The 20,470-nt window shown below is 38.4% G+C and overlaps 1 protein-coding gene across 7 annotated transcripts in view; it reads left to right on the forward strand.

Moving 5' to 3' along the window:
* Positions 1-20,470, forward strand: part of LOC131676604 (TOX high mobility group box family member 3-like) — a 275,645-nt gene that overhangs the window by 207,680 nt on the left and 47,495 nt on the right. For all 7 annotated transcript variants that reach the window (XM_058955772.1, XM_058955801.1, XM_058955753.1 and 4 more), the window contains one exon: positions 5,059-5,194. In XM_058955772.1, coding sequence (XP_058811755.1) covers positions 5,059-5,194 — 136 coding nt within the window. The remainder of the gene's footprint in view (positions 1-5,058; positions 5,195-20,470) is intronic.

The raw sequence follows: 20,470 nt of genomic DNA on the forward strand, positions 1-20,470 counted from the left end.
TATATGTTTGCTTGCCTTGCTGATTGGGATATCACAAAGATAACACAGTGAGTAATAAATAGCAACATGAGATATAAATTTGATAGCTTTCTGTTATGTCGTTCTGATCGGGTTGCATTTTAAATTTTAACGCTAAATTTTATTTCTGTGAAAAACATTTTTTTCAGTGTATATTTTTTTCGAACAGAAGTTTTCTTTCCCAATAACTCGTTCTCAGATAGTTTTGCTTATTAAAATATAGTATTCGAACAAAAAAAACGAGATTAATGCACGTATTCAGGGAACGCATTATTATTCATGGCTAAATACTAACTCGAGAACAAAGTTCAAAAATTCCATCGCATGTCGTTGCTGTTAGCGTAAATGCATCGGAACGTACCATGACCGGCGCTGAGGAGAGTACAGCGTAGGTGGACTTTTCAATGAAATATAATGTGACGTTGCTCAATCGTTTATTAAAATACCTTCTCTAGTGCATTAAAGTGTTGTAGATCAAATCTTACAAAAAAATCGTTTATTTTCTGAATCTATAATAAGGTTTGATGAAGGAGTTCATTTGAAAAAGTTATAAGAGATTTATAGAATGAAGGTCGGTCAAATCGTTGTAACGTCAAGAAAGAATGTGTCGATGGTACACTGCTGGCCAATAAAATAGGTGTGAGATAAAAATACATGAAATTTTGAGTTTTCTCTAAAAATATTTTTTTATTCCAATATTTTATAGTTAGACACAGTCGTAAATATGAAAAAGAACACTTTTATTTGCAAATCAATTGTTATGCTGTACAGGAACTCTCTCTTCCCCATGAAATCCAAAAAAGCACCTGGTCAATGAAATAGGTGTATTGTAATCCATTGCATTAAAAATTTTCAAATCCAATGATTTTATGACTTCAATATTTTTGACAACTAGTAGCCTGTGTAACCTCCCTTATTCAACCAAATTTTATCCATTCACCTTGGCATTGAGTCATTCAAACGCTGATAAGTTTCCGTTGGCATAGTGTACCATTCCTTTTAAGCTGCTTCCCACAAACGACCCTTAATTCTGAAATTTTGACCTGATAACTTCTTTTTAAGTACATTCCGTAGATTTTCTACGAGATTAATGACAGGAGATTGGTAGGGTCCGAAATTATAGTCACTTTATTATTCCGAAATCATTCCTTTACATACTTCGATGTGTGTTTTTGATCAATATCTTGCTGAAACTGCCATATAAAGGCACGTTATCTTTGGCATACGACTGCATGACATCCTTTAGGATGTTTATTCTTTAGCCTTTAGTGCTGCGAAAAATAGGACCTGCGCCATTCCACGCAAGGAAGCCCCAAACCTCATTGTTCTCGCCTGCGTGCTTTACCATATTTCGCGTGTGTCGCAGATCAAACTTTTTGCACTTTGGACGTCTAACGTTTCGTTGTGCATCGGAGGAAAACAGGTTTATCTTTGATTCGTCCCTCCGAAGGATATGTCGCCATATTTTGATTCCTTCTGAACCAGGCCCATTAAAGCTGCTGAAAAGTAAATTGCATATTTCTGCGAAGTCTTTTGCTTCGCAGTAGTGGAACTTTTTAGCAATTCTTTCTGGAAGATTGGAGTTTTACAGCCTACGGCGAACTGTTCTCGGACTTACCACATTTCCAATTTGTACTGTAATAGTCCTGGATGACGCGAATGGATCAGATTTCGCTAATAATGCAAATGTTTTCTTGGGTTTTTCTTGCGTGTTTCTTTTTTCAAAGGTTTTAAGGCATTTGTAAAGAAGTTTTCGGAATGCCAAAGTGTATTCGCGATTTATTTGTACTTCTTATCTTCTTTAACAAAATTTCTTAGCAAAACTCGTTCCACTTGAGTACAGTGAGATGCTCGACCCATTCTATAACAAATAATTCACTTATTCAACATTTAAATACATTTATTAGCACGCAGAATACAAACTTTACCAAATTAAACATATAATGGTATTGAGTAAAATAATAATCAGTTAATATATTTCACACACCTATTATATTGACCACACAAAAAAGCCTGTGGCAGTCTTGTTTTACATCTTGACAAAGATTGCAAATATATTTTTTTTCCTTTTTTATTTACGACTTATAGTGAGTCAATCTTTTTCCTTTTTTATATTGTAACGACATATAATTAGCAAGGGACTGGAAGGTGAAGTATTTTTCAAATATTAAGAGCCATAGTACTCAAAGGAGAGCAAGGATTTGAAGTAAGAAAGTTTAGAAAAGCGTGGAGTAGGGTCAATGAACAAGCTTAGAGTTTCCCGGTTACTTAGCTTTTTGTCTTCTGCAGCGCAGGAGTCAGGATCTTTTGGCATTAATGCCTCTCCTCCATGTTTCAGCAGCTTACATAATAGTTGATCATTGCCAGCGGCTCTATCATTTCTCAACCGTCCGATCTTCTCATGAATCTTAGGTACATCCGGTGCTGGGAATCTGTCGTCAGCTGTGTGTGTCCCTGGACTAATTCTTGCGATACTCTCGTCGCATGATGTTATTTGGCTGTTTGTTATAATACACTTATCTCTTACCTCACACTCGGTCGTGAGAAGGTCTCAATTGGTGTCGCTTCATATGTCGGCTTGTGGCACATAGCCTTTGCTCGAGAGATTTACCTAGTCATAGATTTTTCGTAACTCAGTACAGATGCTCCATTGCCTCGTTATCCCGATCTTCCTGTAGGCATTCCGAATCTATATTCGCATTGCGAAATGTGCGAACATTTGTGAAGAAGAAATTTCCGTTAATTCCCAAGTAACAATTAAAGTTTTATAGCACACTACAAGTGCAATTTAAGTTTTAACCACAATTGTTACTAGGGTTAGAACGTGGTCAATTTGGTTCTCAGTTTGATAATTAGATGATCCCACAGGTGACGTTCATGTCGCCGGAGGAGCTTAATATTCTGCCGCCAGCTATCAGACACGTGCGCGTAAAATGCATATTTCTCGTTCTCGGATCTCGCTTCCTGAGGGCAGTGCACGTTCATGATGCTGTAGTTGAAGATCAAATCCACACTACACACATCTTTTCACTGATCGTCTGCGTTGACGCATCTTGCATAGCACTATAAAGCTATAAACTCGTTTTTTGTGCCGTCGCTTTGTAGAATGTAAATGCTTGATTTCGACGTGCAAAGTTTCCAATCGTAGTCCTTTTTTCGACGCGTGGGGATCAATTGGTTCAATCCGTATTTTCTACCTAATTCTTTGCGACGCGGTGGGTGGCATATCATCTTATTGAGCATGAGCATGATGATCGTACAATTCGTAGTTTGTACTCCATGCTTCATCAGAACAAAAATTGCACAGAGAATCAACGATAGAGATCTGGCAGTAGCTATCCGTTCTCAATGTACACGTTTCGAAAAATCTGTAATTTGAATAATCAAATCAAATCAAAAGCTGAAAATGCAGGTATTGAAACGCTGTCCACTGGATGGATGGTGAGGGAAAGACGCATGTTCGTTTTGGTTATAGTAGTATTAGTACAGAAAAGAATGGAAATGCCATGGCACGAAATCGAGCGAGAGAGCAATATAAGTGCGTATCTCCGTCTTTTCTCTCATTCGTTTGACCGTTTTACTATCAGCCAGCATCAGCAGCAGTAGAGAAGACTTTTTTGCGCCATGGCCCGTACCAAACAGACCGTCCGCAAGCCCACCAAAGGAAAGCTCCCTGTAAGCAATTAGCAACGAAAGCTGTCCAAAAAATTGTCCAAGCCAGTTCAGAAGCCCAATCGCTACCGACCAATAATTGTCGCTTTTTGAGAAATTCGCCGCTATCATAAATCAATGGAACTACTAATCCGCAAGCTGCCGATCCAGCGTCTGATCCGTGAGATTACTCTGAGCTTCAAAATCGAATTACGCTTCCAGAGCTCAACCGTAATAGTCCTCTAAGAAGGCGAGGCCTACCTGTTTGGTTTGTGCGAGGACACCAATCTGTGCGCTATCTACGCCAAGCGAGTAACCTGCTGAAAGACATCCAACTGGCTCGCCGCCTCCGAAGTAAGCGACCCTATATTGTGACCACCACAATAAACCACAAACCAACAGGCCCTTCTCAGGATCAACCAATTATATTTTAGTAATAATTAACTGAAGAAATATGATTGCAGATACATCACTTTCATGTCATCACACCTGAAGAATTTTCGGATCCGGTGCTCGATAACCATTTCATCATCCTTACACAATTAAAAACTTCAGTAGCTATTCAACGATACACACACTGATGGCGATATGACATACATAAAAAAACGTACGAGGACTCTGAACTAAAATGTACAAGTTTTTCTTGGCTGTGTTGGATGAAATATATATATATATATATATATATATATATATATATATATATATATATATATATATATATATATATATATATATATATATATATATATATATATATATATATATATATATATATATATATATATATATATATATATATATATATATATATATATATATATAAAGCAGAAGTGTTAATGGAACATATCCAGTTTATTGCACTTCTGTTCGAAAGTACAAAACCAGTACGCGGAACTATCCAGGTGCACATCAGTCTAAAATTTCAAGAGAGGACTGAACTACTGATCAGCAAGCTTCATTTTCAGCTGTAGCGGCCCCACAGGAAACCGGTGAGGCCCTCGTTGTTTACTTTTATTTGTTTTGAAGACACCGTGCGAATGACTCATGCCTCAATTGGTTTTAAGAACGAGCCAAATTAATTACTCCTTACTACTTTCAATAAATATTTCTTATAAGAGTTACAATTCAATTGCGCGCGATGTGAGAAAAAAACTGCTTTTTTCGTTTTCCAAGATGGCGACTTTTCCAAGCTTTCTCAGTTGAACCATAATGAAATATTGCATTGACTCAAAAATCATTGAGAAGAAAAACTACGACTAAAATTACCCTGTAAAAATAACTTATGCTGTTATTTTATTTCAAATGAATTAATTCTCAATTCATTAAACCCAGACAGATTTATGAAGTAACTATATATTTAAATTCACCAATGTTTCGTTTTTTTCACAGGCCCGTTTCCGCATACGCATTGTTCTTCCGTGACACCCAAGCTGCCATTAAGGGTCGAACTCCAAACGCGTCCTTCGGTGAAGTGTCAAAAATTGTCGCTTCGATGTGGGACGTGTTACCGACGGAGAGCAAAAACGTGAGTACCATATTCATTTCATCAATTGATCTGCGGTCACATGGCGAAGTAGGCTCAAGCCAATTAGTCGAATAAAAACTAGGACCAAAGCTTTCTATTTTGTAATTTTGTTTCTTACTTTCTCCTCAAATTACGTCGAGAAGTATTGAAACTTCATATGATACATGGATTAACTATCTTACGATTTAGAATGACGAGTGAAAATTCTATGCAATCATTGCCCTAATTCACATTCATGTACGAACTGAGCTAATTCCTTAGGAGCTATGTGGCCCCTCTCCTAGTAACATTCATTTCCATAAATCGAAGCCTGCTTGGATCAATGTTGGCGAGTTTTCCCATTAAGGGCTAACCAACATGGAGTTTTCGCCTTTCGTCATTAATGTTGTCTTTGCGCCCATTTCATTTTTGTTCCTCTCGTTTTGTTATTGTTTCATGCTCAGCAACTTTAATTCATGAATTATTCATTGATGATTTTTGCGCTCTCGATTGGTGCTTGTTTCTTTGTGTACGCGAAGCAATTGGTACTATTGCTTTGCTGCGCAGTATCGGGTGAACGGCTGCTATTATTGTGATTCTGATTCTAATCGGATTTTTATCTTTAATTTTCCACTTTTGTTTTACATCTATTTATCGCGTTTGATTCGTTATTTTTGATGCCATGCTTTTGGACTTGCCCGACCTTAGGATTTGTCCCGTTTTATTTCGTTTTGTATGTGTGCCTTCTTCTGTTTACAAGGGGCGTAACGGAAATAAATACAGCGACTTTCTCGCATTGCAATGAGTTTCAGCTTTAACATTTGTTTGTTTCTCTAGCGTACGCTTTAGTGCTTTTAATGCTGTACAGTAATGAATAATTCAGTAAAGATATCCGAAATAAAAATTGAATCAGAGACAAAATAGAAAGAAACCTCTTTGAAAAGATGCTTCTCTATCTGCTATTTTTAAGATAGCGCAAATGGTTTTATGGTTGAACGTTTCATTTGATGTTCAAACATGTTTGCAAGCAAGTTTGAATTATGCTGCCTTTATTACCACAATAAATCATTCACACATCTAATAACAACGATCTTATTTTAATGTCAGTAAGACGTAAGACCATTCACCAATCTATGCTTGATTCAGTTGATTGGTATACTCCGACCTGTTCCCCATAAGAAGCACATTGCACTCGTAAAACTGATCCATTATAAGTTGAATATAAATTGGAAATGAATTGAATTTTTCATTTTAATATATTACATTATTATATATGTTTATCTTCCGCCAACCAGCGTTTCACTGGCATTCCCTTCGCCCAAATAACGTATTTCACGGGAGAATCCCTTTCCTTATTCCATTTGCGCACTGAGAATATGTACATCCTATACAAATACATGCATAACCTCGCGTCCCCGCGTGTAGATCCAGACTTCATATGTGGCATCACAGCTCTTTTTTTATTCCACATCGTGCCATCAACCGTACTGATCCGAATTCTGGCTCCTATTGAAAACATTGATAAATTGATATACTTGTTTATATTTTTTTCCATTAATGAAATTTTAGTTTGATGTTTCAGCAAGGTTTGATGACAGCAAAGTAAAAAAAATCTATTTTGCGAGTGTGCGATAGTTAGCTCAACACCGTACCTTATTTCCACAGCGAGAGATCTATTCAGATAATGCACCATTCCTTTTTTACAAACTCAATTTGGATAAGAGATTTCAAAACAATTTTGTTGATGTGTTTCGCATTCTTTTTTGCGGAACGAAAATTTCAATATCTTTTCACAATAAATTGACTGCTTTTTATTCGTTGATTAAGGTTGCATGCGCTAGGTGGAGTAAATGTCTACACAAGTTTTTTCAAACTAATCGGAGTTGATTTAAAAAATTATAAAAATGTGCTGTTGTTAATGTTAGGAAAGGGCAGCTGCTGAAAGTTTCCTTTCTCAGCTTTGGCTGGGAACCAAAACGTATTTTTGAATTTCGGGGATTTTTGTTCGTGCATGTTGTAGAACAAATAGCAATGTTATAATAGATAGCTCGTGAACGTATACTGAAACGTTCTATAAAACACCAAGTTATAAAAGCATAAACCAAAGTGTTTTATCAGGGCTATCGATTATAACATTGATATCTGTTCTACAACATGCTCGAAAAAAATTGTTCCGGAATCCCTGAACAAAGTGCCATGAGTTCTGGATCAATAGCGTTTTAACGGTTTTAACTTTACGAAAATACCCAGTCAAAAAGGGCAATTTGCTGGCAAACGGGGGGCTATTTGCCAACTCGGATGCGCTAATTGCCCCTCAATTTGCCAGCAATTTAAATTTATTTTAAAAAGCAACATTTGGGCGATTTGCCGCCGTCATTTTTTTGCCGCCCAACCCGCCCACGGAGCGCGCCATTTAATCGCTCTTTATTGCCTAATATGAAAATGATGAATAATATTTATTTTCGGATCCATTATCTACTCACATATACTTACCAGTATACTAGGTAATCACCACCAAATTATAGGAAAAATCAATGGTGAAATTGGTATTGCACACCAAAACTTATCACAATCTGACGTTCAGTAAAACCTTAGGTCAGAGATCTTGTTCTACTATACTTACACACGATGCCACAATTTCCCACATTCGTTGGCTAAATGATGTGCACGAGACAAACAAAGTACAAGTGAGAACACATCAATTGTTTAAAAAACAATTTTAAGCTTAAGTCAAACATGAACCGCTATGTTTGAAAAACAACCAAACAAGTCCATTTCAGCCGCCAGAAAATTTGTCTAAGTATTGAAATTGCCTTTAAATCGCATTCGCAAATTGCATTTGTTTCTAGGGACAATTAGCACAGGCGAGTTGAGTCAAACGTCAAACTTTTTAAATCGCCTGACCATGTTCGTCCGCATTTTTTTTGACAGTTGAGTCCATTATGATCCTATTTCGCACCTTTTGGCTTCGATCGAAGCATATGAGATAATGACAACATCTATTTGGCTAAAAAAGGTATGCAGAAATACGTTCAAGTTATATGCTTCGTTAGACATGCTCATATTGATTTAGAACTATCGGCTAAATCCAACTCTAAATTAAAATAAATTGTAAATTACCCTCTTGAAATATCTGCTTATTCGCCTCATGCCCTCATGAGTCGAAACAGGACGCAACGGAGCTTCGCAAAACCACAAAATATAAGCGGACAATTATAACCTCATATCTCGTTATTTCGCGACAAACATAATGAACATTGCACCTTTACTTTAGCTGGAGAATTTATTTATGATTAATTCACAATGAATACCTAGTGTTATAATACGTTGTTTACCACAATCAAAACAATCTTTCTGCATCCAGCACACAAGAAAGAATCACTAGTGCGGCCAAGCTGTAACCATTAACTTGGAAATATATTGTAATGAAATCAGTTATTTCAAGTTTTTCAACTGAATGCTGATTGCACAAATTTTATTTTAATCTGCATATAAAATTCGGCTTGGGATAATGCAATGTGTCATGTAAAACTAGTCATTAACAGCTTTGTTAGCCTTTGCATAGTTATTTCCTGTGAGCGCAATTTTAAGCGTTCTTCTAACAGGTTCCTGATGAGGTTCCTTCATGTGTGTGATGTTTGTGTTTGTTTTGATCGACTGTAAAAGTAGAATGACTCGTTTTACAAATCATTTTTTTGATGCGGTGAAATTAAGCACGCTCCGGAGACGGTTAATGGATTGTCGCAGTATTAATAGAGGTTAACAGTAAAGAACATTTATTTTCATTTATGCTAAAAATTGAGACGTTTCTGGTATTATATAGATCTTTAAGAAACAATACACTGATACTTTATTCTTAGACAGGTTATAGATGATATAGCTTCATTTAAAAATTGCTAAAACATAGTGCGGCTTTCTCCCCAATAGCACTAAAATAATCTCATCACCATATTCTCAATGTTCAATCGTAACGCCTGCATAACGCTTTTATTCGTCGAGTTGTTTTTTTGTGATCTTCAATCACGACCTCCGCCGTCTTCTTCTGTCCAAGAACTAGTTCTCGACATTACGACATAAACGGATTCATGATTCTTTACATTTTGATCATGATCTCGTTTTCCTAGTTGTAAATTACTTCTATGTATGTCTCGTGAGCTGATCCATGATTCCTAGTATATCAGTCACGATTCAACATTCGTCCTCGTGAAATAGTGCACAAAATCATTAAATACATACACAATTGCAGGATATAATTCATAAATTTCACCCCTTGGTGGAGGGCTGAGCTTGAAAGAATGAAGAAAGTTATGAGAAGAGCTTGGAACCGGCGTCAGCGTGATGACTCCAGGGCTTTCAGGTCAGCTCGTAGTGCATATAAGAAATGTCTTAGATCTGCAGAACGGGCTGGCTGGCAAAGCCTATGCACTAATGTCTCTAGTCTGAACGAGGCTAGCAGATTAAATAAAATTCTCTCCAAATCGAATGATTTTCAGATGAACTCCTTGAAAACCAGAGATGGTGTTTATGTGACGGACGAAAAAGATGTTCTTAATTGTCTCTTCGACACACACTTTCCAGGTTGTATCGATCCGGAGTTGAACAATGTTCACAGATCTCATTCTGGTGATTCGGACTCGTGGGCGTTAGCACGCACATTGGTTTCCACTGAATCGGTCAAGTGGGCAGTTGACAGCTTTGCTCCATACAAATCACCCGGAAAAGATGGAATACTTCCCGTGCTACTGCAAAAGGGATTTGATATTCTTAAACATGTCTTGAAAAAGATTTTGCTTTCCAGTCTTGCTACCGGGTATATCCCGAAAGCATGGCGAGAAATAACTGTTAGATTTATTCCCAAAGGGAGGCGCTCAAGCTATGAAGAAGCCAAGAGTTTTAGGCCTATCAGCTTAAGTTCTTTTCTTCTGCAAGCTTTGGAACGGATAATCGATCATCACATCAGGAACGTTAGTTTAGTTGAATATCCACTGCACAAAATGCAACATGCATATCAGTGTGGGAAATCCACGATAACTCTGCTTCACGATGTTGTTTACAACATTGAGAAAGCCTTCTCGCTCAAGCAATCTAGCTTGGGTGTATTCCTAGATATTGAGGGTGCTTTTGACAATGTGTCCTTCCAGTCTATTCTGGAAGCGACGCGCGGTCATGGGATACCTGCATGTATCTCAGGTTGGATAAACGCAATGCTTAGTAACCGCATACTTTGCTCGTCACTGCGACAGGCTGAGATACGGAAGTTGAGTATTTGCGGTTGGCCTCAGGGCGGCGTTCTGTCACCTTTGTTATGGAACTTAGTAGCTGACGGCTTGTTGAAGAAACTCAATGAGCTTGGATTTCCAACCTACGGGTTTGCTGACGATTACCAAATACTAATTACTGGATTTTGCATCGGAACAATCTTTGACTCAATGCAACAGGCATTAAGGGCTGTCGAACAGTGGTGTCGACAAGTTATACTATCAGTTAACCCAAGCAAAACTTCAATGGTTCTTTTCACGAAGAAGCGAACAACAACCGGGGTTCGTCCCTTGCAGTTCTTTGATTCTGAGCTACTGTGTGCAGATCAAGTCAAATACGTTGGAGTCATATTGGATTCCAAACTGAATTGGTCTGCTCACATTGAGTTCAGAGTCAAGAAAACGTGCATGGCCTTCGGGCAGTGCAGACGAACTTTTGGAAAGACCTGGGGTCTCAAACCTAAATACATCTATTGGATTTACACGACAATTGTACGTCCAATACTGTCATACGGATGCCTTGTGGGGTGGCAGAGGGGAGAGGTGGTGACAGTCCAGTCAAAGCTAAACCATCTGCAAAGAATGGCGCTCATGGCGTTGACTGGTGCTTTCACCACGACTCCGACTGCTGCTCTTGAGGCACTTCTAAATATCAAACCATTACACATACACTTAAAACAAGAAGCACTATCATGTGCATACAGACTGCAGGTTACTGGACTTTGGAACAGTAATCATGTTGATCTTGCTACCAGTCATACACGATTGTGGTCACAAATGGTTACATGGGGTGAAGATATTCTTGCTCCCAGCGATATTACACTCACTTGTAGTTTTCCTTACAGGACATTCCATGTGAAGATTCCCTCTCGAGAGGAGTGGTTGTCTGGCTTTATGGAAAGACAACAACAAACGCAAGTGGTTTGTTACACTGACGGTTCTCTGATGGAGGGACGTGCCGGTGCTGGTGTCTACTGTCGTGAAATGAGATTGGAACAATCTCACTCACTAGGTGTATACTGTACTGTATTCCAAGCAGAAATCTTTGCGATTATGTGCGGGGTGCAATCGGCCCTTCAACTGAGTTTGTCCGGCAGAGTTATAAACTTCTGCTCCGATAGTCAGGCTGCAATCAAGGCCCTTAGCTCAGACAAATCTCGGTCCAAGCTAGTGATCGCGTGCCGAACCCAAATCGAAGAACTAAGCATTGTCAACACTATCTACCTTGTCTGGGTGCCCGGACATTGCGGTATTACTGGAAATGAAAGGGCTGACGAATTGGCCAGGGCAGGTTCAGCGATTGACTTCGTTGGTCCTGAGCCCGCGCTGCCAATTTCGACAAGTTGGATAAGGGAAAAAATACGGTCCTGGGCTTCGTCCGAGCACCGAAATTATTGGAGAAATCTACAAACGTGTCGCCAAACAAAGGCGTTTCTAGAACAACCATGCCCAGTGGTTTCGAAAAATCTCTTACATTTTTCGAAGCTCCACTGCGGCATGCTGACCAGGGCTTTAACCGGCCACTGCAAACTCAATTATCACATGGCAACTATTCAGCGCGCTGAGTCTTTTTCATGTGATCTTTGTGAATCCGACTACGGAACCTCATATCATCTGATATGCAACTGTCCAGCGGTAGCGCAATTGCGATTTCGAGTCTTCAGCCGTCCTTATATAGACGAAACCATGTTTGGTCGACTGAAACTCAGAGACATACTAAAGTTTCTTATCCAATGTGGTAAAGAGCTTTAGGCTTATTCGCTGGCAAGTTGAACTACTTGTGAGTTTAACTTACCTGTTGTTTATTTTTGTTTTGTGCTGTTATTTTTCCCACCCTTCCAATTCTACTTCCCCACACCTCCTTGTCCTTTCCTTCCGCTCAGGAAATGATGAAAACACACGGCAAGCACAAATCCCCGACTATGTCCGGGGAACGTGCCATTTGAGCCAATATATTCTGATTCCTGATTCCTGATCTCGTTTTCCTAGTTGTAAATTACTTCTATGTATGTCTCGTGAGCTGATCCATGATTCCTAGTATATCAGTCACGATTCAACATTCGTCCTCGTGAAATAGTGCACAAAATCATTAAATACATACACAATTGCAGGATATAATTCATAAAATATACAATTTTGTGTATGTTCTATTATATTCTAATCTATTCTTACTCTTACACAGCCAGTATTGAAAAGCATCCTGGAAAACACTATAGTTATTCTATAGTGCTTTTCTTGTCAATATTAATATTTGAAGCATATTTTCATATGTCGTAAATATTAAAACGGCCAGGCCTACTGTGCAGAGTTGGGTTTAAAGATGTTTCAAAATTAAACGGCAATTAAATTATTCAATTAATGAATAATTTGATTAACGAATCATTTCGAATCTTAAAGGAGGAAAAAATGAGGACAACCATACCAACCGTTTTCGTTTGAAGGGGATATGATAAATCGTTGGAAGTGACTTTGCTAAGCAGGTTAATGTCACTCCTTTGGTCCTTTGGGATGGGACAGAGGTATTTACACCTTGCTCTGGTTAATAAGCCTAGTATAAAGCTCCTTTGCTCGACTATTACACTTTTATCTTTAAATTCTTGACAAACATATGATTAGGTTTATGATTAGGGCTCAACTGTCAAAATTAAGTTTGGAGGACAATTCCGGACGAACCGCTAATCGCCCAACACAATCGTAGACAGCAAACAAAAGAGAAAAATTATCTCTTTCGTTGACAGCTATACATCGTGCTTGGGTAATAACGGTTCCTTCAGACCTTCCCCTGAAAATGAATTCAGACATCCGGCCTTTGAGCCCCAATCAGATATTTGTCGAGAATTGAGCTTGGCATTTCAAGATCTCCTCCTGATTCTCTATACTATGAGAAACGTCATCAAAATGCATGATGTTATCCACACTATATTTTTTCCTGACTTCACATTTCACACAATCACTAACACATTTCGTCACAGATGGTTCGTTGAGGAATACTCTGTGATCTTTATAAAAACTAAGATCCGAAATTCGATAAAAATACAGAACATTTCAAAAGAAAATGACGGCCGCGATTTTTTTTTTGCATCCGATATGCATGGTTAAAAGTATACAATTTTGTGTATGATCTTAATATTTTCACTTGAACAATTTCACAGAATCCAGAATATCATTCATGAATCCATGGCCTGGTGCCTGATAACCTTCCTAGTATGATATTCCTCACGATCTATCTTGGGTTATCTTTTTACGTAAGCTATTCCACAAATATTTGAATATTATGCAGAGACTCATTTTTGTCTTGTGAATTGCCTAATAAAATACACCATGGTTGTGTCCAACTGAGTAACGTAATTAGATATGCGTTTTGGAGGGTTTGATGAAAGTCGTTGATTTTTTGAAAAAACTTGAAATTAATTTAACTTTGATAAAATATTGAAAGTTCAGCCGATACCATTGCAGTATGCAAACAAGAAGAATCGATATAGCTTTCAAACCTACATGGATAATATTTTTTATCAGTGTGGTTTCTCCTTTTATCCAGTTTAGAAGCTAAAAATCGCTCCGCTATTATAACAGGGCACATAATCAAATCACCCGGTGTGCTGCATTGTCGATCGCGAAATTTCGTTCCTTCTACTTAATATGTAAAACGTGACCAAACAATGAGTGTGTTGGAGTTGACTTTTCGAAATATCCAGTAAGTTCATCAATTCATGAAGTGAAGCAATTGTTGAAACTGAACATAATGTTCAACGTAGCGAACTCAATTCCGTGCAATTCCACTATCTACGTCATGCGGTACTGATTATGTTCAACAACATTAGTCAAGCCAAATCATTTGCTTCGCAGAACAACTTGAAACACGTTGTTGAATGTAATGACATTTTATACAGCATCCCAACATATATATCCAAGTAGCAATTGCAACTTGTTGAAAGTTTTAAATGTTGCACAACTGCTACACAATATTTTTTATTGTTGGATATATTTGAAAAGAATTTCACCGGGTTTTTAAACTGATTGTGCAACTATGTAACTATAGAGCTGGCCAATAGTGTTAAGTATGCAAACATCAATAACAGTTGTGAAACTAATCAGAAACTTTGCTAACTTACACAAACAGTCTAAAAAGTTTCAAATGCCTCTTTGTTTGCCATTCCACCCTAAAACAGAACTGTCCAAGTACCCAGTGCTCGACAAACGGCACAGTTATTGTTTTCATTATTTTGCTGCAATTAGGAACATGTTGCACAACATACAAACAAAGTGCGCTTTTTCCATAACATAGTTGTTACCAAGAGCGTTACAAATACTATATAGTAACAAAGGGACCATGCATAAATTACGTAACGCTTTTAGGGGGGAGGGGGTACAACAAGTTGTGACATGTTGTGACATAGGGGGGAGGGGGAGTTAGCTAGATCGTTACGTAACATGTTTTCACCGAAGAAAAAAAAAATTCTGGGAATTTGTTACGTAATAGGGGAGGGGGGGATGTAGAAATTTGTGACAATTTGTTACATGGGGGGAGGGGGGAGTCAATTTTGGGCAATTTTTGCGTTACGTAATTTATGAATGGTCCCAAAGCGTGCTACTTGGGTAGATAATGACAGTATTGAAATAAAGCTACATGTCCTGGCACTACGTACTAGTTCCGCTTCTGTTAAACAAATCATGTCAAAATACAGAGAGGTGGATAGCGTTAAGATACTTGGAGAAACTTCTTCCCAGGAGTTCACAACGGCATTCTTGTGATGAGAAAGCGTCCGACAAAACCTATTCTCTCTTACTTGACCGTCCCATGCAGATCAGATCACGGTGTTGCATGTTCTCAACGAACACTGGTTATGTACCAAGGGCAGCTTACTACGTGCCAATACTGTGATCAGTCGCTACACCGCGGAAAACTAAAGAAATTCCATCTGTTACGACCACAGCCGGTATACAGTCGTCGTATGCTAAGCCACAACCGGTTGCTAAGCCAGCGACTGCGGAACGGGCAGTAACAGCTCAACAGCTATCGGGCCCAGTACCACTAAACCAACGGCCATCACCACAGCCAAGTAACAACGATTACACCAAATGCCTCCAAACCAACAATCAATACCACCAATAAAGAATCAAATGCCGATGAAGAAGGATCTACAACACCCGTAAGTGCAAGAAACAAACAAGGAAATTCGGTCGCCAGTATCATAAATGTAGTACCGATGACGACATGGACGCGAGAGAAGACGGACCGAATGACCGCCAAGGTCCGGCAGACAACGCAGCTAATTTTTCACTGCCAAGGAAGACGATCCCAACACGCAACACCAAGCTGCGTCAACAAGACCTGATGGACAGTTGAAAGTTGATTTTAATTTTTACATATTGTGAGAATCATAAAAGACCCACCGCTCAGTTATGCTAACGCATTGAGCCGTTTCAAATAAACAAGAATGAAAAAAGTACCTCAAAACGCTGTTTTGAGCCACTGTGCACCGGCCACAATCCACACCAAACCGTCGGTTGCTCCTCACTCCAATTACGGCAATTTTACTTATTGACATAACCATTGCGCCAGAAATGGGCTTTATCGCTGAACAGAATATTGGAATATTTTCAATAGCCCGGTGAAACGCAGGAACGTAAGTCGTCGGTAAGCCGGTGCAAGTCGTTGCATTATGAAATGGCAAACAATACTGAGCAACTAGTGCATGAAAGTTTACTATTAGCATCCGTTGACAACTAGAAAATGCCCTGTTAAAAAAAACCTCATATTGTATCACCCTGTATTACTCCAGTTAGGTATATGACTGTAAAAACATTCTGCGATATTTTGGGGAAATTAACTGTCTCAATATTCGAAAGCATATCTGTAGACACCTCAAATTCCGAAACATGCTCCCAAATCGACCATGATTTCATAGACTGTCGAAATTTCTTCGGTATCAGTGATGTCAGGACCACACGTCGACTCAGGCCATACTCTGGCGGTGTGTAAGATTGACGCAACACTGCATCTAGACGCAAGAAAACCATACTATGTATTGAGTGTATTACGAATGTAGGATGAAGGTGTTGCCGAGAAGTATTCCAAGAAGTTCGAGTAACAAATGGACTAGCGATAATCTAAAATGATTTCTGGTCTTCGGCAGGTTCATTAGGCGGCCGTTGCGTGCTCAAGATAGACAGAAGAGGAAAACCAAGCTAGTATCGCAATACTTGCAGCGTCAAAATAGAGAACGTTAAGGGGGTGTCAGCTGAGAAAAAATCATCAGTATACGAAATATGGTTACAACGAAAAGGTAAATGAAGAAGGAATTAATACCGGAAATTACCCGTGAATATTTTACAAGTTTTACCAACAACATGAGGAAGAAGCTCATTGAGTTAATATTGGACGGAGAAACAAATAAAAAAACCCACATAGAATAATGATTGAGGATGATGGACAAGCTGAGGATTCGCCGACGCTAGACGTGAAGAACTATTCGAGAGCTGAGATACGGTAAGACCGTTGGAAAAAAACGGAATTCCGGTGGAACTTCCAAAAGTAGAGAGTACAAAGCAATCCACTGCATGATCAGGAGAATTTGGAAGGAACATGAAAAGTTATTTAGCCAATAACTTCGTATGCTCTACTAAAGCAGTTATAAACTCGAGTGTAATAACTATTGATGCCTAGCGATCCTCAATACAATTCTGGCTAGAACACTGTGCCCATTTTTCGGCGAGCCTTAAAGCGGGCTCGAGAAGGGCGATCAACGCGGATCAAATGTTTACTCTGTGACCCGATCAGAATGAAATAACAAGATTATAACAAAACACAATTTGTGTAATATATTGTGTTATAAATTAGGTCTCGTTAGTAGTTAAAATAACAGAAATTTATAACAAGTAACAATGCGAGATACAGTTTAGAAATATTTCTGTTATGTGTTTCTGATCGGGGAGACATCCTAAATAGATTTCGAGGATACGACATACGGACTTACCATCTGTTTGTGGATTGCAAGACGTGTGATTCAGTAAAACGAAACAAACTGTGGCACAACTCCAAATGAACGATGAATAGGGTTTTCAATGTTCCTGGAAGCGGGAAAATAAGTAAAATACTTTCCTGAGATTTTGCGATATCCCGGGAAACAAAAAAAGTCATGAAAATTGTGTTAGTCAAATATTGAGTTCATTTACCAGTGTAATAATAAAAAAGCATTTCAAGTGTTATACATTATCAATTCGTTTGATATGTATATGATTCCAAAAACACAAAATTTAAAGATTGTTTATCAGAAAGACAAGTACGACTTTTCCTGCAAATATTAGCACATGACCAAAAAAATACGCTCGCTTTCAATTAAAATTGGTTTGATGCTCTTCATATCATCAAACAGGTGCTGAACTCTCTGCGAATGCTTTACAATTCATTCGATTGGCGTACAGCTGCTTGTACATAATCTTACTCATGTCAAACGATTCAGCGATCGGAGTATTGGTGCCGGAGAGTTCTTGAATTGCAGATTCGAATACATATTACAGAGTATGATTTGGAGTGTCCTACCTACCTTTTGCTTCATTCATCTTCAAGGGAGTTGAAACCTGCGTTTAGGTAGAAAATGTTACTATAGACCATTGCACGAAAATGTATAACCTCACTTTTCTGACAGTTCACAGAGCTTGTTTACATGGAATTCTAACCAAGTTTTTTGTACTGGTTGGAATCAAAAATTTTCTAGCACCATGTAAACAAGCTCGCTGAACTGTCATTTTTTCGAGCATTTCTACTCATATGACGTTATCTTGCAATGTCCCATAGAAACAAGTTCTTTTGTGCGTCGCTCGCCAACACGTTTCAAAATTGCGTCATAAAGTTAATTGGCAATTGGAGTATTCTGATTTTTTTAATTTTGTGAACAGAGAACTCAAGATCCCTTTAGCCGTTAGCAGGTGAGTATCACAGCCTCCCAAGAGCCTACGACATCAAATCGATCGGCTACAAAGCGTTAGTGAGATGTTGAATGGATTCGCTGACCTTTCTGGTCAAATAAAATATCTTTCTGGTCGAGTTTCTCAAGCATTGAAGTGTGTGTATTTGCAATTCCAGTAATGTGTTTTAGTGAACAATAGTACCTAATAAGTTCGGTAAACCAAAGACAGTTTGTGACCAAACCAATTTTTTCGGGAAACTCGGGAAAAGAATAAGCCATTCCCGGCAATCGGGAATCCCTGGAATACGTTCCCAAGAATGGAAACCCTAAGCGTGAACGTATTCGGAGACTCGTTTGCGAAGTTAGATAGTATGACGAGATGCGCTGTCCATTCTCATTTGTCGTTCAACGAAGCGTTTCAAGGTGTAATACGAAAATCTGTTTCGCCTGATTGTACAATAGTGGAGAAAAGTATTTTTTATCTGATTATATATTTAAACAAATAAACCACAGCATCAAGCAAACTTAGCGACTTAATCGGCCAGCTGAGTCCACTATTCGCCATACAATGGAAAAGTTAGCGTCGCAGTTCACGTTTTTGAATGATACACGACTAAATCGACCACATCCAACACCCAGTGAAGAAAATATAGCGACGGTGCCGACCGACTCCCTGCGCATTTGGACTATTGACGCCACGTGCCAAATAAGTAATGTAACAATGGAATCATAGCTAGATAAATTCAGTGAACGTTTAATTTCTCACCGTAGATCTGTCAATCGGCCACCTAGATTGTGTGATATCATACCTCAAGACTTTTTCCATGGGGCTATGTAAAGTCAAAAGTCTTTGCCTTTGCCATTCCATTGGAAGCATTGGAAGCCAAAATTACTCGAGTAATTAGCCAGAAACTACTTGAAATATTTGAACGCGTCATCAAAAATTGGACTACACGAATGGACTACCTCATGCCCTGCTATCTTTAACATTTAACAGAAATTGTTTTGAAACAATAAACGGCAAAAAATATTCTTTCTAGAGATAATAAAGGTTTCGCGATTTCATTGATTTTTTAATTTCACAATTGTGCTAAAATCAGATCAAAATCAAAAGAGCAACATACTACTGAAGTAAGCATGGAAATTGCTGTTTCGGAGAAGATAATCATTTAAAAAGGTAGCTACGTTTAAACAGCTGTTAAATATCGTGTTCTCATCCAACGGATAATTTTGAAAAAAAAAGTTCAATACATAAGTTATTAAGTAAGGAAAATATAACATATCAATATTTACACTTAATTTTCCAATATGTTGTTCGGCCTCCGGTGTGACTACGTGAACCTCTAATCGGGATATCGCCAAAATACGAGACCCGCCGTAAATCCATCCGAACGATCTGTCTTTAAATGTCTATATGGTATTGAACAACGGATTATGGACCACTTTGTGGTGCAATGGTTAAATAATCAGAAATGTTGTGTTGGTAATTATCACTAAATTATAAATGCTTCACTTCTAAAAGTTACTTAACCAACCACCACGAGCTATGATTTTAAATATTTAATCTCAGATGTTAGTACATTGGATGCTACTAGGTGAGAAGTTCCGCAATATTATGGAAGGGAAAATACAAATTGAAAACCAATGTCTATCAGTATATCATGTACACAACTTTGCGTTTCTTCCCAGGTTCCTCAATGCGGGTTATGAAATGAAGATCGATGCTCGGACTGTTGTGTCTGATAGTGTTCTGCTGGTTGATTCGACGACTAGATACTAACAAGTTAGGCAAACAGTGTTGTTAGCGTTATCACATAAATCCAATATGGTTGATTTGCATTTTTCCTGATATCAATAAAACTAAACAGTAATAAATCTAATGAATTACGGAAACAAACCAATTATCTTTCCGAGAGATGCGACCTTCTTTCAATCATCGCACTATCTCTAGTTCCTGTAGTATATTGGCCTTCCGTATATATTACGCGAAAGTGCTCTCCCAACAGCTGCAACTCTACATCAATATTGCGAGATGGTCGAATTGGTTTACAAACAGATACAGATAGACGCGATGTATGATAGATTCGCGGTTGGTGAAGGAATATAGCTACACCCACTCCCACCACCCA

This window comes from Topomyia yanbarensis, chromosome 1 (genome assembly GCF_030247195.1).
Source record: "Topomyia yanbarensis strain Yona2022 chromosome 1, ASM3024719v1, whole genome shotgun sequence".
Classification (NCBI taxonomy): domain Eukaryota; kingdom Metazoa; phylum Arthropoda; class Insecta; order Diptera; family Culicidae; genus Topomyia; species Topomyia yanbarensis.